This window comes from Plenodomus lingam (genome assembly GCF_022343315.1).
Source record: "Plenodomus lingam strain CAN1 chromosome Unknown contig_13, whole genome shotgun sequence".
Taxonomy (NCBI): domain Eukaryota; kingdom Fungi; phylum Ascomycota; class Dothideomycetes; order Pleosporales; family Leptosphaeriaceae; genus Plenodomus; species Plenodomus lingam.
The window spans coordinates 228530-252974 of NW_027093931.1; the positions used below are offsets into that span (position 1 = coordinate 228530).

The following is a 24445-nucleotide window of genomic DNA, read 5'->3' on the forward strand; positions in this document are numbered from 1 at the left end:
TACGGTTCGACAGTGCCCCCCTCCCCACCCTCCTTCACCCCATACTTAGGTATCTATCCGCTCCCACTCCCCCCCCCCCCCCCTCCCCCGCCAAGCCAGCCTCACTGGCTCACAGCCAAACGGCGGCACCGTGTGGTCCCCCACTGCACGCACCCTCGCACCCGACCTGTCCACACGCGCGTGCTCCTGCTGTCCTGCTTGTCCCTGGCTCGCCTGTCTCTGCCTGGTCCCCCCCAGCACACCCTTTCACCCTCTGCGACAACATCGGCACTTCCACTTTCCGTCGCCCTCCTGCTTGCATCCACGACGGTGTCCCCCCACCACCCCCCTCACCCCCTCCCCCTTTGCGAGTGCTGGTGAGGCTTGCTACAAGTGCGACGGAATGTGCGCGGCGCCTGTGCCCTAGAGCCGAACACCATTCAGGCCATCGGCGTCGACCGCGCGCCCATCGATCGGCCTAATCTGCGCCCAGTCAGCAGCTCGAGCTCGAGAACGTCGCCCAGTGCGGTCCAACAAACCATCATGTCGGCCAATTCGCTGCCTCGCCCGTCCAGGCCCTCCATTGCTCCTCCCACGGGCCCGCTGCCCTCGCTGCCTGTCCCCAAGTCGCGCAGCTCCAATGCTGGGCCCACGACGCGCAACTCGCTGCTCCCCAGTCCCGCCGCTGCCCGCGCCGTCTCCTCGTCGGTGCTCCCCTACCGCGTCACTCCCAAGCACACCACCTCGCCCTCGGTTCCGCTCCTGCCTCCGGACGACGCCCAGGCAGGGCCCTTGCCCGCTGGCAAATCGCTGCGCAAGACCGTCAGCATTGGTGCATTTCCACAACCGCCCAAGCACACGGGCAGGTCGACGCCAGGCAGTCCGCTGTCCACGAGCTCGATGCCGGGTGGAGACATGGTCGACCGCAGAATCTCTTCCCTCTCCAAGCCGGCGGCGCCCTCGAGAAACAGCAGTCTGAAGAAGCCGAGGAATTCTTCGAATATTGGCGGAGGTCGAGGCTTGCTGCCACGATCACCACTGTCGCCAGCCAGCCTGCTCGAGGGAGGCACAGGCTCGGTGCCGGTAGACACGGCACACCTCAGTCTGCCCTCCCCGCCGCAGAGTCGCAACTCATCGCCCCAGGGATCCTATACTACGAGTGCCACAACCCTCGAAGGCGAAGGCGGCGGCGACGACGATCGCGGTCGAGCCGATGGCAAGGGCACCAAAGATGGCAAAGGCAACGTCATTGTCAGTGTGCGAGTACGGCCGGATGTGGGAGCAAAAGACAGCAAGCAGGAGCTGGAATGGTCAGTCGACAACAAGCGCGCCCTCATCTCCTATCGAGGTCGAGAGGGCGGAGATTACGTCTATGGTAGGTTGCACAGTGCATGTGTGCAGGCGCAGAGAGCCAAGGGCTAACCACATGCGACCAGACAATGTCTTTGATACCGACGACAACAACGCGCGCGTCTACGATTCGGCAGCCAAGCGGCTCGTCCGACGCGTCATGGAGGGTTACCACGGCACCGTCTTCGCCTATGGCATGACGGGAACCGGCAAGACATTTTCCATGCAAGGCACGGCCACCAATCCCGGTGTCATCCCGCTGGCCATCACCGACATCTTCTCCTACATTCGAGAGACACCACACCGAGAGTTCCTCTTGCGGGTGAGCTATCTCGAGATTTACAATGAAAAGATTCACGATCTCCTGGCCGGCCCCATAGCGGGCATGAATGGCCAACCAGGGCCCCAGGAGGAGATTAAGCTGCGCGAAGACAGCAAGCGTGGTGTTTATGCGACCCCACTCAAGGAAGAAATCGTCCAGAGTCCCACCCAACTTCTCCGCGTCATTGCCAGGGGTGACAATGCTCGACGGGTGGCGGGCACACAATTCAACGCGCGCAGTTCGCGAAGTCACGCGGTTGTCCAGATTGTCGTTGAGAGCAGAGAACGCGCGCCTGGTCCGGCGGTTGGCACAAGCACAAGCAAGCGTGCGGCCATCGTCCCAGGCGGTGTTCGTGTGTCTACGCTGAGTTTGATCGACTTGGCAGGTTCAGAAAAGGCAGCAGATAACAAGGAGAGGCGGACCGAGGGGTCGCACATCAACAAGAGTCTACTCACCCTAGGTACCGTCATTGGCAGACTGGTCAGCGACAAGGACAAGGAGGGCAAGGGCGACAAGCACCTGCCCTACCGAGATAGCAAACTCACTCGTCTTCTCCAGCCCGCCCTTTCTGGAAACTCGCTGGTCAGCATTCTGTGTACCATTCAGATTGGGGCCAGTGGCAGCATCGCCGCCGCGGCCAGCCACACGGGGGAGACGCTCAACACGCTCAAGTTTGCCAGCCGAGCGAAGAATAACATTGTCAGTCATGCGAAGAAGGCAGATGAGTCGCTAGGCACGGGGGGAGATGCGGGAAGCCGAGCGCTGCTGGATCGCTACCGACTAGAGATTCAAGAACTCAAGAAGCAGCTAGAGGCTGGCAAGGCCAAGGAAGTCAAGGAGGAGGAAGTTGACGAGATTAAGCATATCAAAGAGGAAGAAAAGGCTCGCGAATTGGAAGATCGGCAACGCCATGAGGAACAGATGCTGGAAATGCAACTGGCACGCACAGCACTCAAGGAGCGCATCGAGCATCTCAACAGGCTCATTTTGAGCTCCAAGTCCATTGGTGTCAATGGCCGGTCCTTTTCCTCTCTGAGTTATCAGCGTGGCTCCGTCCTCAGCAACGCCATGGATCTGCGACCGAGCTCTGTTCGATCCTCTGCCAGCCATGCGACTCTCGAGGTTCCAAGACGGCGATCCCAGCCGAATCTCAACATGGATGGCTCGGAAGAGGACGACAGCATCGGAGAGAATGGCGATGGCACCGCGAGCCAGGCGGTGCAGATTCAAGCCTTGCAAGCGGATCTGGCCGACAAGAACCGGTACATCACCACGTTGGAGAAGCGACTGCTGCACGCCCGACGGTCCAGCCACTCGCGCGTCTCCATGACGCTATCCCACAAGCTAGGCGGCGGCAGCGAAGACGGCGGCCTCATCGCGACGATTGCGGAAAAGGATGCGGAGATTAGCAATCTGCGCGCCCAGCTCGAGGACAAGGAGCGCATGATTGCCGCCCTCACCTCAGCCCGCAAGAAGAACGACACGGCCCACGACGTGGCCAGCGAAGGCTCCCCCCGTAGCCGCCGCACCTCGTCCAACCAGCGCACCGTCAGCGAAGGCAGCACCAGCGCCCACCTCGTCTCCGCTGTCCCCAAGCCGACCTCCCCCTCGAGCCCGAAACCGTTCTTGCCCCCCGCGAGCGCACATTCCGGTAAGAATATCGAGGAGATGACGCGCATGCTAGATGAAATGATTACCGGGCGCGTGGACAAGGCGGCGGGGAGACGCTCGAGTCTTATGCCGGTTACGGAGGGCGCGTAGGGTGGATGGACGGGAAGATGGCGTATGACCGTATGATGGTATGCTGGACTTTGACCTCGGACGCTCTCACTCTCTCAATGATGAAATCCAGTACACAGGCATGTAATGAGGATGCATGGATGGACGGATGCTCTGGCAAACTGGTGTACTTGTCTTTTGTCTTGTTGCTCTCTGCTCTCTCTTTTTTTTCCTTGCCCGCACAACAGCAACATCACTACCTCCTCCACGACTCCACGGGCAGCGAGCAGCGAGCAAGCAGCCACACATGATACAAAAGCGCAGGCGTTTTCATTGGCATGGTGTTTTTTTTTTCTTTTTTTTCCCTCCGTCTTCACTTCTCTGTCTGTCTTCTCTTCTCTCTTCTCCCTCTTCCTCTTTTTTCTAGTCCCTCTTCACCCGTATCCTCCGTCGATGTACACGGTGCGGTGGGGCGTGTTCTTTTCTCTTTTCTTTTCTCTTTTTTTAACAGAGGAGAGGGAGGGTGTGTATTGGTCATTGTATTCATTGTTGGTGGGAAAGATGGTCAGGAGGGGATTGTGAAGGTGTTTTCATGGCGATGGCGAGGAGGTGTTATGCTTGACTCTTGTCCTTGTCCGCTTCCTCGGTTATGGTCAGAGGAGGGAGAGGGGGAGAGGGGAGGGGAAAGAGCAGAGCAGGGTCCACGCTCTGAGCTCGTGGACGGTGGTCGTTGCGTCGTGACGCTCGTCGTGCTCCTTGTCGGGATGGTGGTTGTGGTTGTGGACGGGTTACACGACAAAGGCGGAAGATGTGTTGCGCATGTAGTTTATTCAAATCTGATACCCCGTTTACATGACTGCACGTTGGTTTGCAGGACGGGGTTGTGCTGTGGATGGGAGGTGGGCCAATGCAGTGGTAGAGACCACGTAGACTTCCTCCCTCTCCACCCTCCCTGGTCCTCACCCAACTATCCCATCCGTTCATCTATCCATCTATTCCATCTTATTCGAACCCCGCCCTATTCCACCATGTCCACATCTGCTCCTCCCATGCACAACAAGCCCAGACCCAGACCGGGGATGGACATCACTCTCGACCAAGCGAATGCCCACAGGCAGGCCTAGGAGATGGAAGAAAGTACGTCACAGGCTTAAGCTGGGCGATGGATGGCATCCTGGGTTCATGTAGTAGTAGTAGTAGTAGTACTGGAAGTACTGGAAAGCCTTTCTTGGGGGGGAGGGGGGAAGAGGTGAAAGGGGGTGACGTAGGTATCTACAGTACTCTGCTCTACATCCACCCCCTTCACCCCGTACTAGTCGTACCCACCAAATCCCCCACCCACACCCTTGCAAGCGCCCACCCGCCAACCCGCCCAACGCCCCAAGCCACCCAATCCAATCCGTCGTCCGCGGTTGCGCATGGACCACGCTCCCGCGGTCTGAAACACTGCCATCACATGCACGCTTCCGACGCTCTTTGCTGGTGGCGTAGTAAGCCGGCTTGGCGGCTTGGCGGCTAGGCTGGTTCCGGGGACTTGTACAGGATTTGTATGTGGGCTTACAGTGTCTTCTATACATGTGAAGTGGGTGTACAGTAGAGTAGGTGTGGGTGTGGGTTTCTACTTTGTGCTTGTGCCTTGTGGATGGTGGGTAGGGATGAGTGAAGGGAGGGAGAGAGAAGGAGGGGAAGAAGGAAGGGGGTCGGGGGGGTGAAAGGTTTCATAAGCGTGCCGTACCCGCGTACATGGCACACACACACACACACACACACACACACACACACACACACACAGCGCAAGTACGGCAAGGCTCAATCCTCCATGACACGGACCGTCATCCCACCACGTAGCGTCGCGTACTCCCAACGCCTGACGCCTTTGGGATCATACTTGTGTTGTTTCAACACTCATAGTACTAGACTCGAGTGATTCAACATCCATCAGAACGAGCATGTATGTGGTATGACAACCCACACCCCAAGCACCTCGCTTGTCCCCTTGACATCTGATTTTTGGCTGCAAAGGGGATCCGCGTCCGCGCTCTGTTTCTGGGTTGTGAAACTGGTGGTGCGGCAGGGTCCGGGTCGGTGTGCTGTGCTTGTGCTTGTGCTTCCTTACCTGCTGCACTCTCGGCGCATTGTTCGATTGCGACCAGCTTTCTTACGAGCAGAGTGACACGAGCACGAGACGCCACTTTGCCGCGACTCCATTACGGAGGTGGCTTTCAAAAGTTCTTGCTAGCGTATTTGTTAGCGGCTGATCTATTAGCCCTACTTTCTTAGCCCACACACACTTAATTTTAAAGCTATAGATAGTAGTAGTAATAGTCTATCTACTTAATCCTTTAGTATTTTTACTCTACTATAGCTCCTAATACTAATCCTTATACCTATGCGCTTATTATAACTTTAAAGTTACCTTTTAGTAGTAAATCTACTACCTAAATTAGTGCTATTATAGGTATTTTACTACGCACTATTAGGAAGGGCACTCTTAAGAGTAGAGTAGAGGGTATAAAAGTATAGTTAAAGGCTTAGGATAAGCTACCTTAACACTAAATCTAGGCTTAGATAGAGTATATATAGTATTATATTTAGTAGATTATTAGACTAGAAGGTAGTAATAAGTATATAGAGGGGCGGCGCGATAGAGTAGTCTAAGCTTTAGTGGTATCACGGCGGTAATATAGACACCCCTGTTAGCAAGAACTTTTGAAAGCCACCTCCGTACCATACGGACGCCTTGCTTGCTGTCGTTGTTTTTAGCGCGGTGGGGCAGTCGAGTTGGCGTGGTTTTTTCATTCAGGGTTTAACTTGGTTACTTAGATCTTGTTCCTGTTCCTGTTCCAATTCCTGTCCCTGTTCTTCTTCTTCTTCTTCTTCTTCTTCTTCTTCTTCTTCTGCTTTCTATTCTGGCTTAACCGCTATCTATCCCGCCTTACTCGTGGTCCACCGACTCTGAGCTTTTGCAACGTTTGACTTGTTCGATTGTTTTCGATTCCTGAGAGAGGCAGTGCCCTTCGTCCTTTCCTTTGACATTTCTCTCTCTTTTTTTTTCATTTTCCTTTTCTTCGTTTCTGGAAGAGGTGTGCGCTGCAGGGACGGACACACCGTTGATTAGACAACTTGTCGCTATCGCCATCTATCGCGCAGTCATTCTCTGGAGTGGAGTCTGAAACCTCACCCAGTCGAAAGGCCAAAGGGGGGGGGGACACCATTCGTCCATCACCAGCAGCATCGACTTCGATTGACGCCTCCATCCGGCACCCTCCGTCATGCTCAACCAGGTCCACAAATCCTTCTCCAAAATGCACGCTCGACGGAACCCAAATCTGTCGATCCAGTCGACAGCCTCGTACTCGCAACTCAGCCCCCAGGTCCAGTCGGCCACATCGGCCGTTTTCCTCTCGCCAACCGTAGCGTCGCGCCGGGGTTTACTGAGTGGGCGATCACCACCCCCAAGTCCGAATCTACCGAGCTTGATCCCGAGACATGGCAAGAAGAAAACGCAGCAGTCGGCCGGCCATTCGAGGACGGTGAAGACCGTCTTGATCGGTTGCTGTGGCGTGCTCCTGTTGTGTTGGATGGTGCTGCGCCAGATCTACACCACTACCCCGCATGGCGCTGTCAACTATGAAGACGAGACGAGTGGGGACGAGTGGGAAATGGTGGGCGGCGCTGGTCTGCCGCAGGAACCGAGTGCGGTTGCTGTGCAGGATGCAAAAGGCAAGATGAGGTGGACTGTCTCTATTCCCCATGACTTGGACTTTCCCTTGCGCCCGAGCCAGTATCGGGATATCTGCCACACGAGCATGGAGCTGGCCAAGAGTATAAGGCAGGATGCGCAGAAGAGCAGTACCAAGAGGATGTTGGCCTATTACCAGAAAGATGAGTATTATATCGATGTCAAAGACGCGGAAGAGCAGGGATTGCTTCCTCCGTCCAAGGCAGCAGCGAGGCCAAAGGGATTTGTCGAGGATGAGGCGATTGCAGATGGCATCTCTGTCAGTGGACTCAAGGTCTGTGACAGGACCTTGACCTATGTCATGGAGACGGAAGACGCAGGCTTTGGCAACTCCTTGATGAGATTGTGGATGTCGTATGGTCTGGCGAAAGCCGAGAACCGTACTTTCTTCATCGACGACACGAGATGGTACGTCCCAGACATTTCCTGCCATACACAGTGTATAGCATACTGATCTCTCCCCTCCCTCAGGCCCTACGGCAAATACAAATCCTACTTCCTCCCTCCCCCCACCGCCTCGTGCGCTCCCCCACCCCCCTCCCACATCGTCCCCTGCCCACACACAGCCTCGCACCTCATCGTCTCGGGCGCGACCATCAGGCAAACCTTTGGCCACGCCTTCACCAACGAATGGGAAGACGCCACCAAAATGCGCGTCGCCCGCCAACGCAAAATCTTCGGCCTCGCCCGCACAGGCTACGAAGCCCTGTTCAAACTGCGCACTGACGATGCCGCCTACATCGACCAGCGCGCCCTCGACCTCTACCAGGACGTGCAGCAGCAAGGGGGGCTCAGCATCGCGATCCATGTCCGACACGGGGATAAACACCCGTATGAATACCAGTACTCGAAAGACTATATCCCCTTATCCCACTACGTCGACACAGCCCGAGACCTCTACATTGACCTCGTCGAAAACAAAAGACAGTCTGGGTGGAAGCGCAAACCCAACAAATCCAACGACGACAACGTGAACAACAACAAAAACAACATTGACATCCTAAACCTCCATCCCAGACACCCCCCGGCCCCCATGATCCTCGCCTCCGACGACCCCCTCGTCTATCTCACACCCGACCTCGGCACCGCCTCCCACCGCGCCCAGGACCGCATCGTCCTCGCCACCAAAGCCGCCATCGAAGCCAACGCTCCCGGCGCCAAAAAGTCCCCCTGGATCGACGAGATCACGGGCTGGGAAGGCGGGTTTTACCGCGACGTCTTCTTCAGCCTGGGCCAGCCTGTTGGCAATGCGGGGGATTTGGCGCGCGTGTCGCCGGCGAGTGATGATGGCGCTGCTGATGCGGATGCCAAGGATGTCGCGGTCCCGGAACAGGCGATGAAGCTGCGTGAGTTGGTTGGGCGTGCGTACCTGCTTGATTTGAGTGTGCTCGGGCGCGCGGATAGTGTGGTGTGTGGGGTTGCGAGTACGAGTTGTAGGTTGCTGGCGGTGATGTTGGGGTGGGAGGCGGCGATTGAGCAGGCGAGGTGGAGGAACGTGGACGGCGGGTTTGAGTGGAGGGGGATTGTATGGTGATGATCTTTCTTTTTGTTGATTTTTTTGGGAGTGTGCGTTGGGTGGAGCGTGGGATGCCGGGGTTTCGTATGTGAAAGTGTGGGTTTGAATTTTCGTGATAGGACAAGGGGGGGTTTGGCAATGCGTTGGGGTGGAGATGTTGGATAGAGAGGTGGTAGGTGACAAGTCGGTGCATATAGCATGTGCAAAATGGCAAAAAGGTACACCCATGTTTGATTCGAGTGAATCATACGTCTATTATAAGCCATAGGCATCTCATTCCCAGCACGACTCCCATACCCCATATCAGTACAAGCCAGTCCATGCATTCCACCACTACCTCCACATCTCCACCTCGCAATCGTCTACTTCTTGCCCTGCCCCCTCCTGCGCTCCCACACCATGACGTAGGCCTCCTTTGTAAACAGCGTCTCCCCCCTCTCCTTCTCCACGTACAAATCCTGAATCCCATACCACTCATCCCGCGCACGGTCCTTGAGCTGAACTCTCCACACCCGTCGTTCCTGCTCTCCCTCGACACTGTCATCACGGCTCTTGACCGCCTCGTGCGTGATGTTGGCAACAAGGTCGTAGTAGATGGGCTCGCCCGGTGGGTACTCCTTGGGATTGGGCTCAACATAAGGCGCCATGTCGAGACTGTGAACGGGAAAGGTGACAATGGTCGGGTTGCGCTCAGAGACAAATTTGTTCTTGGAGAAGCGTTTGATGTTGAACAACAGGTAGGGCGGTAGAGGGTGCAAGAGGCGGTAGCGAACGCGATTCTTCATCTTTTCTTGCGGTGTCACGCCGTTGTATTTGCTGAGGATGTTGACCAGAGGCACTTGCGGTATAATGTTCTTCTCGAGCGCATCTTGAAATAAAGGGGCAGAGGGTAGGTCGAGGGTGAGGATCAGGAAACGCGAAGTCTCCGTCTTGACAGCTGCATCTTCGAAGCGCAGACGGTCACCTGCGTCGGCCCGAGCGGTGATTTCTTGGGATTCGATCTTCAGTGTACCCTGGAAGACCTTTTGGATGATGCTGCTACCCGGTTTGGTTTTGGAGCCACCGACTGCGAGGTGTAGGTTGTTTAAGAACCACGAGAGGAAGTCGACGGGATCGGATTGTTCGCTGAGGCTGAAGCGTTTGGAAGACCGTAGAGCGATTTCTTGGAGGAGTTCGTGAGGCGAGACGTGTGTTTTGAAGGCCCGTGGGTTCCAAATCTTGCGGACTAGTGTGCTAAAACGCTGGGCGAGTTGCGGTCTACTTGACAGGTCCTCGAGCATGAAGTAATTCCGTAATGGCACCACGTGGGCGAGTGCTTGTATGGCGACGTTGAAGTAGTCGTTTGCTTTGATGTTGTTCATGCCTACGAAGCCAGGGATGTATTCGCGATTCGAGAGGTCCCAGGACACTTTTGGCTCCTTGTCTAGCCGCGCAACTTCACTCTTGGTCATGCGTGGGTCCACGACGAATTTTATATCATCGAGTGACTTGCTCTTCACCTCGTAGCCTTCAGGCAGCACATAGACCTTCTTCGTCTCCATGTTGACGTATACATGGTGTCCCTCTTCCAGCGCATGGAAGTATGCTTGCGACTTGGGTCCCCTTCCTTGGTAGTATTTCCCGCATACTAGACAAGCGTAGACGTTGATGTTGGACAGCGTGACGGAGCATAGCTTCTCAAAGTCAAAGTCGAGGACTTTGCGGTTGATTGTGTCGAGGTAGAGATCTGTGTAGCCGGTTTCGGGTGCGTCCTGGCGTTTGGATGCGCCCAGTGCAGGTGCGTTCTCGTCTTCTTCTTCGTCGTCGTCGTTGTCGATTGCGCCTGCTTCGAGGAGCTCCGCATGCTCCTCCGCGTCTGCGCCCAAGATATCTGGTGTTTCGTATTGCGCTGGCGGCCTGTGGAAGCCGTTGCTCCCATTTGTCGGAGGACTCGCCATCTCTTCATCTTCCACCCGTGCTCGTTTCGAGGCTGGTGAGGGCGCGTCGACTACATCCTCCAGGCGCATCTCAGCTGGTCGCTTCGACATGATAGCGGCAGCAGTCAAGCCACGACGTGAGCGAGGATTTGATTTTGTTTTAATATTTCCTCACGTCCCAGTGAGAAGTTTGGACTGTATAATTACAATGCAACAAGTGCACTGCGCCGCCTTTGTCGATTGTCTATTTACACCAACTGGCGTGGTTGAAGCAAAAGGTACAGTGTCATGGCCCTGGGAGAAGCCATCGAAGGTTCACGGGCGCCGGGGGATTGATTGGCCGGGAAAGCTCCGCGCAAACATGGCAAACACAGGTTGGGGTTCACTAACGCGGGCAGCGGACAACTCGAAAAAAAGTCGCGTTCGCCAGGCACCGCTGCTGTCAACCCCACACCTTCTAGATACCCCTCTTTACACACTGACTGCCTCCTAGAAGATGGTATATTCACTCCTTCACCTCCTGTTCCTCTTCTCCAGACTTGGTCTGTTTTGCTAACTCCATCTCAGTCGAACCCCACACAGATCTTTGCCGACGATGTCACAGAGGAAAAGGGCGAGAATGCACGTCTCTCGGCCTTTGTAGGCGCCATCGCCGTCGGTGATTTGGTCAAGAGCACACTGGGCCCCAAGGGCATGGATAAGATATTACAGTCGGCGTAGGTTTGACCCCGCCCCTCTATGCATCCAACACCCATTACCCATCTTGAACTGGTATACTGACCAAGTGACAGCTCCACCGGCGAGATCATGGTCACAAACGACGGTGCCACCATCCTCAAAGCCATCGCTCTTGATAACGCTGCTGCTAAAGTGCTCGTCAACATTTCAAAAGTACAGGACGACGAAGTGGGTGATGGCACCACATCCGTCACTGTGCTAGCCGCTGAACTCCTCCGCGAAGCTGAGAAGCTTGTCGACCAAAAGATCCACCCCCAGACCATCATCGAAGGCTACAGGATAGCAAGTAATGCGGCCCTCAAGGCCCTCGAGAAGATTGCGGTGGATCACAGCGGCGATGAAAAGGCCTTCCGGGAAGACCTCGAGGCGATTGCGCGGACAACGCTGAGCTCCAAGGTGCTCTCGCAGGACCGCGACCAATTCGCCAAGCTCGCCGTCGACGCCGTTCTCAAGCTCGGCGGCTCGACCGACCTCACACACATTCAAATCATCAAGAAGGCGGGAGGAAAGCTCAAGGACTCTTACCTGGAGGAGGGCTTCATCCTGGACAAGAAGTTTGGTGTCAACCAGCCCAAGCGGATAGAGAATGCCAAGATCCTCGTAGCCAACACCTCCATGGATACAGACAAGATCAAAATCTTTGGTGCAAGAGTAAAGGTCGACTCCACGGGCAAGCTGGCGGATCTGGAAAAGGCAGAGCGGGAGAAGATGAAGGCAAAGGTCGAGCGTATCAAGGCACACGGCATCAACTGCTTCGTCAACCGACAGCTCATCTACAACTGGCCAGAGCAGCTCTTTGCCGACGCCGGCATCTGCTCGATTGAGCACGCAGATTTTGACGGTGTGGAGCGTCTCGCTCTGGTTACAGGGGGAGAGATTACTTCGACATTTGATCACCCAGAGAACGTCAAGCTTGGTCACTGCGACTTGGTCGAGGAGGTGATTATTGGAGAGGATGTTTTGATTCGATTCTCAGGCATCAATGCTGGCCGAGCGTGCACCATTGTGCTCCGTGGCGCTACCGAGCAGCTCCTGGACGAGGCTGAACGATCGCTCCACGATGCTCTCGCCGTTCTCTCACAGACGATCAAGGAGCCGAGGACGACTCTGGGAGGGGGATGTGCGGAGATGAACATGGCCAAAGCGGTAGCGGTTGCGGCACAGAATGTCGAGGGTAAAAAGGCGATCGCGGTTGAGTCCTTTGCCAAGGCTCTCCAGCAATTACCCACCATTCTGGCGGACAATGCAGGCTTCGACTCGAGCGACCTGGTCACCCGGCTCCGCAAAGCCGTGTACTCGGGCTTGACGAGCTCCGGATTGGATCTCTTGACACCGGGTGGAGGGATCACAGACATGAGGGAATTGGGGGTGATTGAGAGCTACAAGTTGAAGCGGGCGGTTGTGTCGTCGGCCTCGGAGGCTGCCGAGGTGAGTCTTGCCATGTTTTTTTACTATTTTTTTGTGATGTGATGCTAATTTCTCTAGTTACTCCTACGTGTGGACAATATTATTCGATCGGCACCACGAAGACGCGAGCGTATGTAGATGCGGATGTAGATTATATGATGATGACAGTGTGGGTGGGGGGGAGGGGGATCCAAGCAAAGTAAGAAATTCAACAGGTGACTTTCCATGTTGTGTCCTCGATGTCCATGGCAGCCATTGTGTCTCGCACTAGAGCCAGTAGAGGTGGGGATGATGAACAACCATGGTCCCAATACAGCGATGCAGTTGCCAATATCACGATGGACAGGCACGGTGCTAAGTCTGGGTGTGAAACCGTATCGCAGAGAATCCGTGTGTGCTACTTTGTGTGATGGACTGGGATGGGATGGGATGCATGCAGGCGGCTGTACCGGTAATGCAGTGTAGGGTTGATTGGGTTCCAACTCTGTAGAGTATTGTACTGTAGAAACATGTCCGTTGGGTGGATGGAAGGATCGTGCGAGGGGGTTGAGTTGCCCACGTCATCAAGCAGAACTGTGACATGTTTCAGGATTGGACGGGGCTGGTGTGGTGCGAAAGGGTGGGTAGTAGTAGTATGTAGGCTTGGGGGACTATAGGTAGGTGGTGGGGGTTCACGGTGTACCTAGTGTGTGCATGCACAGTACAAGTTGCATAGGGGTAGCTAGGTGTGTACTCTAGGTAGCCGTGGGGAGTCTTGCCTTCTCTCTCTTCCCTCTCGCTCGCTAAAGTAGCTAGGTAGTACCGGTAAGTCTCGAGCTAGAGTGTAGACTCTAGTCTCTCGCACGAATCGGCAAGGGTAGTGGGACCGAAGAGAGGGAGAAACCCACTCAGCATAAGGATATTGTACATGTTTTTGTATTCTGGTCTTTGTCATGTGTGGGCTTTGAGGGATTATTGCGGGTTAAGATTCTTGTGGGGTGAGGAATGGGTGGTGTGTGTGTGTGTGTGTGTGTGTGTGTGTGTGTGCGTGTCTGGTTGGGATAGAGTCTGGTAACTAAAGGCTATGGGAAGGTGGGTGGGTGTTGGTGAGCAGGCGACCGGGGTTGGATTGAGTTGGTCGCGGGCCGGTGTTGATGGATGATGGATGAGTGTTGCTTTCGCTCCCTCTGCGGCCAAAACTGCAAAAGCTGCACAGACGAGTGTGGCCGAGGGCTGACTGTGAGTGTGGTACAAGGAAACAGTGAGGGGAGGTGAGCCGTTGTGTTTCCAGTCTGTTGATTGAGGTTGTGCCGGGCACGGGCTATTCACACACACACACACACACACACACACACACATAGATATGGATGGTGCATGCAGGTCCGAGGTCGGTATCTCTTTTCTCTCTTCTTCTTTTCCCCGCTGCTTCTTTTTCAACACACTGTTTTTGTCTGAAGCTTGGGACAGTAGGTAGCCCTGGAAGTAGATGTACAAGATGATGCACTGGCTATTGATAGCAGGCTTAGCTTAGGTACCGGTATAGTGACTCCTAGCTATCCTATCCTATTCTATCCTACCTATTGCCCTTCCCTGGTACCTGCGCGGTCACTAGCCCCTACACACAGTTACTCTACTACGAGGGGAGCTAGAAGGCAAGGGAAAAGTGGGTGAGGCGAGACAGAATCGGGCCTAGAGCGGCGGAAGGCTGGCCGCCGACGAGCTTGGACCAGGCCACTTGAGCCACCAGACCGACCAGACCCCGGGCCCTTTTGGATCGTCCAACCCAACTCGCTCCCCTTCACCTCCACCTCCACCTGCAGGCCTGCTTTGTGCGCACGCTTCCAAGCTTCCAAACTTCCCAGAAGAGCGAGTTATCATTGTACTATTGTATAGACTACCTAACGTACCCATCGCCCTGGCTGGGGGAGACTGTCCACGCTTACTTGCTTACTTACTGGCTGGCTGGCTGGCTCAGTCTCTTACTCTCGGCTGCACTACTAGGGTACCAGGTACTATTACTATTACTGTTCCACGCTTCAAAATCACAACCACCGCCTCCCCTCCCCCCCCCCCCCCCTCTCCTCCCTCTCCTCCTCCTCCATCACCTTGTCATCCATCGCATCGCCTGCCCATCTCGCCCACCACCTTCCGTCCACGCACCTCATCTCTTCACTCCCACAACAAGTTCCCAGTAACGCCTCGCCCTTTTGTCTGATGCTGCATCTCGCCCGCCCGCGGCGCCTGCACAAGGCCTCGACATAACACACACACACACACACACACACACACACCACACACAGACACAGCACCACCACCACCGGCGGTGCACACCCGCCCTCGCACGCCCCTTTCTATCGTCTGCGTATTTTTTGATTCTTTGATTCCCTTCTTTTTGCTCATTGCATCTTCTTGTCCGCCATGCCGCGTCCGCGCCGGCCGCCTGGTGCTGGCCCGGCCTTGACCCTCCTCACCCTCCTGCTTCTTCCCTCGCTTCTCGTGGCCGCTCAGCAGCAGCATCACCACCGTCAGGTCCATAGCCCCTCTCCCTACGTCGAGCCGCTCCTCGACACCGCCCGTCGCCCCATCGCAGCCCACGATCCCAACGCCAATGCCAACACCAATGCCAAAGCCCATGTCGACACTCCTCAGGGCAGTCCAGGCGACGCAAAGAAGCGTTGGGCTGCCACTCCCCTTCAGGCCCAGCACGCGCGCGCCGTAGCTACCAAAGTCTCGTCTGCTCCAGCCTTCTCGGCTGTCCGAGCCTCATCCCGCAACACCGCTGCCTCGGGGGCCCTGGTCCCCAGTGCGCGCTCCCTGCAGGACTGGGAAGTCGAGGACTTTGTTCTCTTGGCGACCGTCGACGGCCACATCCACGCCCGCGACCGATACAACGGCGAGTACATCTGGCACCTCCCCGGCCGCCCCATGTTGGAGACCATCTACAACCTCTCCAATGCCAAGAACACACTCGAGGACCAGCCCTTTGTCTGGATCGTCGAGCCTCGCGAGGACGGCGCGCTCTATGTGCTCACGCCGGGGCCCTATCCCGTCCTCCAGAGCCTCGGCCTGACCGTCAAGCAACTGACCGACATTGCCCCTTACTCGAGTGACGATCCCGAGCTCCCCGTCGTCTACAATGTCGAGAAGCGTACGGGCATGTACATTGTCGACGCCGCCACAGGCAAGGTCATCAAGGACTTTGGCCCCGGCGATACCTTTCTCTCCGACGACAGCTGTGCCCCCGTGACGAGGAACTATTTTGGCAGTCGCGATCGCACCTGTCGCGGCATCATCGACATTGGCCAGACCGTCTACACCATCACCATACACAACAAAAAGACCAACGAGCATGTCTGCACCATTCGCTACGCCGAGTGGAATCCAAACAGCCGTGACAAGGACTTGCAGGCCCAATATGGCCAGACCATGGACAACCAGTACATCTACAGCAGATATGATGGCGAGGTCTTCTCCTATGACCACAGCCGCTCGAGATGGCGCCAACGCCCCGTCTTCCAAACACCGCTGCCCTATCCAGTCGCCCGCGTGTTTGACATTGCCCGGCCCACCCATGACGACTCCGCCGAAGCCCCTCTGGTCTTGCTACCCCAACCGGCTGGGCCAGCCTTTCGAGAAGAAATGGCAAACCGCGTTCTCCTCAACACCACCGACACGGGCGCCTGGTATGCGCTGTCGGAGATCCACTATCCTGCCGTCACCGACGGGGCTCCAGAGGCAGCCTGCTACCAACCCAAGGAATACCTGGACTGGGATGCCCATTACATCTTGCCCGATACCCAGAGTCTAATTGGCGTACACGAGCTGGACAGATTACCGCCCCAGCAGTCGCAGCTCAGGGCCATCGCCGCCCCAACACAGTTTCAGAACAAGAATGAGCACGTGCAATCGACGGCGCCGGCCGAATCGCTTAGAGAGCAACCCCATCAAGCCATTGATCCCCCGCCACAGCCCATGATGGAACCGCGTTCGCTACAGCCATACTGGCTTGCCTTCACGACTTTGATCGTCATCGTCGGCTGCATCGTGACGTACAAGAAGACGGAGCTGGCTCAAGACTATTTTTCCAGGCTCTACAACAAGTACCAAGGCGACGAACCACTTTCGCCGGAACCTGCCGCTGTAGAGTCAAAGGTAGAGCCCAATGAGCAAAAAGACCTTGCGACAGAGAATTTCAAGCCTGAGATGGCAGATGTGACAGTGACGGTAGCAGAAGCAGAAGCAGAAGAGGAAGAAGAAGCAGCAGCAGCAGCAGCAGAAACAGAAGAGGTCAAGATCGAGATTCCTGTACCTGCTGAAGTCAAGGAGAAGAAGGTCATGTTTGATATCCCGGACGACGACGACGACGACCTCTCTCCCATCTCTCGGACAACAACCATGGAGCAGCCCTCTCCCTCAGAAGAAAGTGCCGAGGTTGGGGCTGTGAAAAGCACGGGAGAGAGCCAACAACCGTCCACCGCTGCCAGTACCGAGGACGGGGGCCAAGATACTAATAGTGCCCCTGCCACACCAAAGAAGAAGAAGACGCACCGGGGAAAGCGTGGCGGCAGAAAGCTCAACAGGAACCAGCAAAAGGATGACGACGAAGTCAACCGCATCGTGAACGCCGCCAAGCAGCTCGAGGTTGGCCAGGGTCTACATCCCGATGAAGTCACCATGAACGGCGATGACATTCAAGACGTTTCCAACATCAAGCGGATCGGTAAATTGACCATTGACCAGGACAAACTACTTGGCAATGGCAGTGGCGGTACCTTTGTCTTTGAAGGCAAGTGGAACGAACGCGAAGTGGCCGTCAAGCGAATGCTGCCCCAATACTTTGGGCTCGCAGAGCAGGAAGTCAAGTTGTTGCAGGAAAGCGACCTACACCCCAACGTCATTCGTTACTTTGACGATGAAAAGGATGAGAATTTCCTGTACATTGCTGTCGAACTCTGCCAAGCCAGTCTCTTTGACCTGTACAAGGATGGCCGACCCGGAGAGGAACTCACTCCGACTCAACAACGGCTGGTCCACGACATCAACCTTCACGCTCGACAGGCATTGTATCAACTAGCCAACGGCCTCAACCACCTCCACAGCCTTCGAATCATCCACCGTGACATCAAGCCCCAGAATATCCTCATTGCCCACCCACAACGAACGCAAAAAGCCGGAATCCGTCTCGTGATCTCCGATTTTGGCCTGTGTAAGACGCTTCCCGACAACGTGAGCACTCTTATTGGCACGACCGGCAACGCAGGCACCGTAGGATGGAAAGCCCCTGAACTCATTTCCCAACCCAAAGAGCTCGCCAATGGCAGTTCGCAGGGCTTCTCGCGCGACTCGTCTAGCTCCACCGACCCCGTTGCGCAGGGCGTTAAGCGCGCCGTCGACATCTTCTCGTTAGGCTGCGTGTTCTTCTACGTGCTCACCAACGGCTGTCATCCCTTTGACGACGATGAGGGTTGGATGCAGATTCGCGAATACAACATCAAGAAGGAAAAGGCCAATTTGAAACAGCTACGCCTAGGCGACGACTCGGAGGAGCCCTACCACCTCATCAAATGGATGCTCAAGACGCGTCCCGAGGACCGCCCGACGGCCATTCAAGTCATGAACCACCCCTTCTTCTGGTCGGACGAAAAACGCCTCAACTTTCTCTGCGACTGCTCGGACCACTGGGAACGTGAACCCCGCGACCCGCCTTCTGAAATGCTCTCGGCCCTAGAAGACTACTCGTCCGAAGTCCTCGACGCCAAGCGCAACTTCCTAGCCAAACTCGATCACGGCTTCATCAACTCGCTCGGCAAGCAGCGCAAGTACACGGGCGACCGCATGCTCGACCTCCTGCGCGCCCTGCGCAACAAGAAGAACCACTACGAGGACATGGAGGAGAGTGTGAAGCTCAAGGTCGGGCCGTTGCCGAGTGGTTATTTGAGGTATTGGACGGTGCGCTTCCCGAGGCTGCTCATGGCTTGTTATGAGTGTGTGGTTGAGTGTGGATTGCAGGGCGAGTCTAGGTTTAGGCCGTATTTTGAGGGGCAGAGTATGTAGGTTGGGGGCTGGGGGTTGTGTATGGGTTGTGAATTTTTGATAGGAATGGGGATTATGCTAGTTTTCTTTGTCAATATGAATTCTTATTCGTCCGTGAGGAATCTAATTCTTCATTCATGCTATCCTCTCCCTCTTCCTCGTCCTCGCCTCGTTTCTTGTCTAGATGGATGTCATGGATCCTTTGCCTCGAGAGATTTGCACAACTGCCAACGCGCTCTTCCTAGTCTTGAGTGGGTGAAATGTGATGCCGGATTAGTCTCAACTTTGTATAACTTCTTGTTTGCCATTGTCTTGCTCTTGCGCATCGGCTTGACTTTTGCCATTGCTTTCGCTTTGCCTGCGCTCCTCACTCTCGCCTTTGCGTTTGCCCTTTTCATCACCGTCTCCCTTCTCCTCCCCCTCCATATGTCCCTTCCCCTCCTCCACATCCCCCTCCTCTCCTTTCCCATCTCCCCCTCCACCCCCCAACCTACTCGTCGCAACCCGACTCTCTCCCCCAGGCTTGCGAAACACGGCCTGCAGCCAACAGCGGTACATTTTCAGTCTGCGCTGGCGGTTGACGAGCATGCGTCTGTCTACGCCAATGTGTGCAGTTTCAAAGTCTGGGCGGGGGGAAGGGGATGGAAGTGTAGTATGCTCAGCATCCGGGGCATCCAACCCACCAGTCACATCCACCGCACTCTCTCCAGCAGTCGCACGCTCCCCATCCACCGCACTCGTTGCACCCTCCCAAATCCCCCTCAACTCGTCCTGCTCAAAAAAATAAACCCTTGTGCCATCCCCCCGGACATAGAAATTCTCCTCGAGATAGCGGCCCTTTTTAAACCGGACCTGGGCGAGATCGCCGCGGCCATAGTCGCGAAACAGGACCTGTCCGCCGGGCTTGAGCACGCGCCAGATGTTGCAGAGGGCTTGGTGCCATTGCGTGGGTGCGAGGGCGCTGAAGATGAAAATCATGAGCACGACGTCGACGCTTGCTTCGGCGAGGCCCGGGGGGAGTCCCGTGTTTGCGGCCGAGGGGGGCGAGGCGACGTCCCAGACGTCTGCGCGAATACAAGTTTCGTCGTAGAGGGGGTTGGCGCGAATTAAGTCGACGGCCTTGCTGCTGAAGTCGCAGGCGTGGATCTTGAGCCGTGGGTTCCGACTGTTCTGCAGAATGGGAAATGCAGAGTTTCCTGCCCCGGCGCCGACTTCGAGGACGACAGCGGCTGGCGCGTCTGGGTGGCCGAGATCGGCGAGGACGGGGAATTCCTGGCTGAGCCACTTGCGGTTCTTGAAGAAGTTGCTCTTGTTGTTCTTGTAGAATTGGTTCCACCATTTCTCCGGCCGCTCCATGTACCGCTTGCGGTCAAAGTCGGAGACGGGGTCGAGCCGCTGGGCGGCGTATTGTTGCTGGGAAAAGGCCTGATAGGTCGAGTCGACGGTGACGTGGTCCCAGGCGTTGAATTCAAAGATGTTGTCGCCTTCTTCGAGGTAGCGGCTGCCAAAGGAGAACGGGTCGCTCCGTTTTTGGTTGTTGGCGGGGTCGTGGGAGCGCGAGGGCGGGGCGCGGACGGGGGCGATGGAGGCAGGGACTCCGTAGGCGTCGTTTTCGGTGGGAATAGTGGGGTCGGGAGTGAATTGTGTTTGGGCTTGTTCTTGTGGTGGCGGTGGTGGTCGTGAGATTGAGGTTGGGGTATGTGGGATTGGGTCGACGGTGACGGCAAAGCGCATGTGTTCCATTGCCTTGGAGAGTTGTTGTTTTGGCTGCGGTTTGGGGGACATTGTATTGTTTGTTTGGAAGCGGGCCGAGTCTAACAACTGTGCCTCGTTCGGGGCGGTGGGTTCTGTACTGGAAGCCATGGTGTTGTTGATGTTTGTACCGATCCTGTGTGTCGCGGGGGAGGGGGGGGGGGTTGCATTTCGTCGCGTGGAGGGGGGAAAGATTTCCAGATGGGACTAGGGAGAATGGGGTTTAGCTCAGCCGCGGACCCTGAATCTGCCAGCATGAGATCATTGCAAGGCTTAGCGTGGTTTTTTGTCTTTTTGGCGTCCCAGTCTGGATGCTTCATGAGCTCATCAGTCCAAACTCCCCAGAAGACAACAAAGTCGATCATGATACCCCGATGACAAGGCAGTTCCCGTTGCATCCCGAACCGAAACCCCACATCATAATTGCACCTTCATACCTACCAACAATATCGGCAATCTACCACAAATGATGGCTTCATCATCATACCTCCGCACCCTACGGCCCACCCTTTCTCCAACCCGCCTCCTCCTTCTCCCCACCCAACAACGCACCTTTCTCAGCAACCCCTTCGCCGCCCTTTCCGCCCTCGCACCGCAAACCACCAACGCACCCCCTCAGATCCTCACCGCCTGCCGCACACTCCCCTACCCCTCTGCACCCGTATACTCCATCATCGCCGACGTGCCCAGCTACTCCAAATTCCTCCCCTACCTCACTTCGAGCCAGATCTCACAATGGTCAGCCCCAGACGCAGAGTTCGGACGCCGCTGGCCGAGTGAAGGGACGCTGACGGCCGGCTTTGGAGGCATAGAAGAGAGTTTTGTGTCACGCGTGTATTGTATACCTGGCCGCTTCGTCGAAAGCGTAGGCGGCGCAACGCAGACGAGTCTAAAGGCCGGGGATATTGCGCATCATCTGCAAGAGACAGAAAGTTGCGGGCCGGCGCGAGCAGCAGACGAGTCCAACCTGCTCACCCATCTAAGGAGCAAATGGTCCATCGAGCCCATGAAGGACAACAACACTCAGGTCTCGCTCGCGGTCGAGTTTGCCTTTGCGAATCCCATCTATTCGGCGTTGAGCGCAAATGTAGCACCCAAGGTTGCCGACTTTATGATCAGGGCGTTTGAAAAGCGGGTGCAGGAGGTCTTGGACGCGAATCCGAAGATGATTGAGGCGAGCTTGGGGGAAATGGAGGGAAGTGAGCTGAAGAGGTGATTTTCCATGTTCTTCGTCAAGTGATGCAGGCATGCGAGTGATGAAATCTTGGTATTGCAATGGCGTTTTGACAGGGAATAGCAGGTGTATAAACGGCAGGTGTACTCTGCTCTTCAGAATAGCAGTGTTGTGGACCACTCCAACTTGTACGTCGGGATGAAGCTTCGTCATGATAGGACATGTATAACTTTTTATATATGCAGATGGGAGAATGTGTACAAATACAGTTTTTCTGAGACATTAGAAATGGTTATCAACGTCAGTTGGTTCTCCTTGTGCACGATATTCATCTCCCATTCTTTCGGAGCCTTTTGCATACTAACTGACACGTCTCAGCTACGAAAATCGCTGCTCTAGTTTGGTAGTATAAATCAAAATCTACGGCCTGTCTACTCTCATCTTGCACATTACACGCTCAGTGTCTACCTGCCTGTCTTTCTGTCTGCCCCTCTCTTTATAGCTATCTTGAGAGCCAAAAAGTAAGCACATCTCCTTCCAGAACCGGATCCCATCATTTGGATCCCTTATTCTACAGCAACATATCACAGCCCAAGTTACTAATACCAGCAAAGTGAACGAATGAAGCAATCTCAGAAAACTATAGCCATCATGAAAACTTGCCAACAGCCTTCAACTAGTTCTTCTCACCCGCATTGCTAACAAGCCTTCAGATCGCCCTTGGAAAGAGGCTCTCGTTGAACACACTGTACACTCTATACTGCCCCACCATATCCCAAACCCTTTATCATCACTACTCTCAACTCCTACTCCTCCCGAACAACACCTCAGGCACCAACTCCACCGCCGCCAGTGTCTGTACTTGCAAGCCGCGACACGCAAAACTCTCATCGCTGTTTCGTCGCCGCACATGCGGGCGGTGCAAAAGGGATCTATTAAGCGTGGCCGAGGTCGGGGCGAAGCGTTCGAGCCAATGGGTTGGAGGAGTGTCTTGTCTTCTTTGGGGGGTTGGGAGGGGCATCGTGGACATGGTACCCGATCGCGAGCGTTTCAGTGGTGCGGGCTTTGCGTATGCAAAGTCTTGGATGTGGGTGTGCTTTGTAAGCTGTGAGGATGCAGTAGCAGCTGAGACGGCGGTGGTGCATGTGTGTGTGCTACGCTCGTCGTCGGATAGTACAACGGGTCCTGGACGCGATATTTTGGCTTTCAGGGCTGCCTGTGCTTTTGCGGTTTGCTTGTCTGCACGGGGGCACCACCAGGGGTCTTTGGTGGGAGGAGTGGGAGATTTTGAACTAGGGTTACAGGCTGTCAAGGACGAAGGGTGTGATGTGTGTCCAAGCTGGGACTTTTTTGAAACACATGAGCTGTTTTGGCGACGGGGTTTGGGTGGTGGGTGGAGTTGCCGGACAGGAGGGAGGGCCTTGCTGATGTCGAGGATGCGGTGGATGGGGGAGTCGGGGCCGAAGGGATGTTTGTAGGATGGAAATGGAGGTTCTGGTTCTTTTCGTGGGAAGCGTGGTAGGGTGCTTTGGATGTAGCGTCCGTTAAGTGGGATACGTGATGATCCTTGGCTCGTGGAAGTCTGAGTTGTAGAAGGCGAAAACTCATTCTTTCTTCTTTCAGCATGAACCGGCTTGTTCTTGCGAGCTTGCTGATATGCTTTCCAAGCCTTTTGGCCTTCGCCTTGAGGACCGGTCTTGTAGATGTCTTTGGCCATGTGCCACCAGTCAGACTCTTGGCCCCGTTTTTGCAGGGCACTTGTTTGCTTGGCCGGTATTTGTTGATTGGCATTACCTTCTAGTTGAGTAGCTGAACCTTTTTGCCATGGGTTCTTGGGCTTGGGGTCAGGGGTTTTCGTGTCAGTGGGAATGTGTACGTACGAACCATGCCTTGTTTCTTGTGAGTGAGTATAATCCGCAGCATACAAACTCGATGCAAACTGAGCTTGTTTCCTATTATCAGAGTTCGACAAAGGAGAAATAGCCTCCACAGATGAGTCCTTCACTGGAGGCACACTGCTCATGAGAGAACTACATTCATCCGGGCTTTGCCCAGGTTCGTAATCATTGATAACGGCGACTTTCAAAGGTACATGAATGTCCTGAATTTCAGGTTTTTTAATCTGTTGAACGTCGTGATTCGGTCCAGCTCGTTGGCGTGGTATAGGCCGTGGAGTCTTAGCGTCAACCCATTTACTATTTCTAGTATTACGACGCATGCGATTTTCGTATCTTGTGAACGGGTTTGACACTTCCAATCGATTAGCCATGGTTGAACTGAGAGATGTGGTAAATATATATAGGTAGCACCAATATCGTGGTTGTCACAGATTGAGACTCGGCTTGCTAAATGTCTCTCTGTCGAGTTGCAGATCTAGGTGTTTAGTATACGAAATTGAACCTTCAGTGAGTACTGATGGAGTGGGAGTATTAATATGAGGAAAAATTAAGTTGCTAGTGAGATTCTTTGAAAACTTAAATCAGACTGTGGTAGAAGAATATTGACCATTGTGTAGTGGTACGACAAAGACTACTAAGATCACGTTACTACAGATCCGCTGCCCAGATGACAAGACCAGAACAACAGAACAATGAATGCTAATTTGAAAGGCACTCGTCTCAACACCATTGTGTAGCAAGTAACACAATACCGTGGATCCAAGTGCTGCGCATCACATGGGGAAACTGGTAATCATGCCTTATATCAATGAGCGCAAGGCTCCTGAAGGTGAGAATAGTGCTTCACTCCATCGCCCAGGCACGCTTCCCAGGCGCAAATTTGAGTATCATCTAGTTCAACACTGTATATTAGCCGTATG

The 24445-nt window shown here is 55.0% G+C and overlaps 8 protein-coding genes across 8 annotated transcripts; 5 read left to right on the top strand and 3 right to left on the bottom strand.

Annotated features, from left to right (window-relative positions):
- Positions 1-42: 42 nt before the first annotated feature.
- IAQ61_001668 (uncharacterized protein) lies at positions 43-4614 on the top strand. The gene is made up of 2 exons (XM_003833483.2): positions 43-1354; positions 1416-4614. Exons 1-2 carry the CDS (start codon positions 523-525, stop codon positions 3410-3412), a joined length of 2829 nt encoding a protein of 942 aa, XP_003833531.1. The 5' UTR covers positions 43-522; the 3' UTR covers positions 3413-4614.
- Positions 4615-6642: 2028 nt separating this feature from the next.
- On the top strand, positions 6643-8646 carry IAQ61_001669 (uncharacterized protein; the record flags this gene model as incomplete). The annotated part of the gene is made up of 2 exons (XM_003833486.1): positions 6643-7520; positions 7584-8646. 2 exons carry the CDS (start codon positions 6643-6645, stop codon positions 8644-8646), a joined length of 1941 nt encoding a protein of 646 aa, XP_003833534.1.
- Positions 8647-8990: 344 nt separating this feature from the next.
- IAQ61_001670 (uncharacterized protein) lies at positions 8991-10655 on the bottom strand (the record flags this gene model as incomplete). Its single annotated transcript, XM_003833487.1, has 1 exon — positions 8991-10655. The coding sequence occupies one exon, from the start codon at positions 10653-10655 to the stop codon at positions 8991-8993; it is 1665 nt and encodes a 554-aa protein (XP_003833535.1).
- Positions 10656-10941: 286 nt separating this feature from the next.
- Positions 10942-12868, top strand: CCT2 (T-complex protein 1 subunit beta). Its single transcript, XM_066095215.1, has 4 exons — positions 10942-11043; positions 11112-11260; positions 11336-12710; positions 12768-12868. The coding sequence occupies exons 1-4, from the start codon at positions 11041-11043 to the stop codon at positions 12825-12827; spliced, it is 1587 nt and encodes a 528-aa protein (XP_065954699.1). The 5' UTR covers positions 10942-11040; the 3' UTR covers positions 12828-12868.
- A 2218-nt stretch (positions 12869-15086) lies between these two features.
- IAQ61_001672 (uncharacterized protein) lies at positions 15087-18722 on the top strand (the record flags this gene model as incomplete). The annotated part of the gene is made up of 1 exon (XM_003833490.1): positions 15087-18722. The coding sequence occupies one exon, from the start codon at positions 15087-15089 to the stop codon at positions 18720-18722; it is 3636 nt and encodes a 1211-aa protein (XP_003833538.1).
- Positions 18723-18980: 258 nt separating this feature from the next.
- IAQ61_001673 (uncharacterized protein) lies at positions 18981-20564 on the bottom strand (the record flags this gene model as incomplete). The annotated part of the gene is made up of 1 exon (XM_066095216.1): positions 18981-20564. The coding sequence occupies one exon, from the start codon at positions 20562-20564 to the stop codon at positions 18981-18983; it is 1584 nt and encodes a 527-aa protein (XP_065954700.1).
- Positions 20565-20922: 358 nt separating this feature from the next.
- IAQ61_001674 (uncharacterized protein) lies at positions 20923-21669 on the top strand (the record flags this gene model as incomplete). Its single annotated transcript, XM_003833492.1, has 1 exon — positions 20923-21669. The coding sequence occupies one exon, from the start codon at positions 20923-20925 to the stop codon at positions 21667-21669; it is 747 nt and encodes a 248-aa protein (XP_003833540.1).
- A 757-nt stretch (positions 21670-22426) lies between these two features.
- On the bottom strand, positions 22427-23514 carry IAQ61_001675 (uncharacterized protein; the record flags this gene model as incomplete). Its single annotated transcript, XM_066095217.1, has 2 exons — positions 22427-23458; positions 23512-23514. 2 exons carry the CDS (start codon positions 23512-23514, stop codon positions 22427-22429), a joined length of 1035 nt encoding a protein of 344 aa, XP_065954701.1.
- Between the last annotated feature and the right edge of the window lie 931 nt (positions 23515-24445).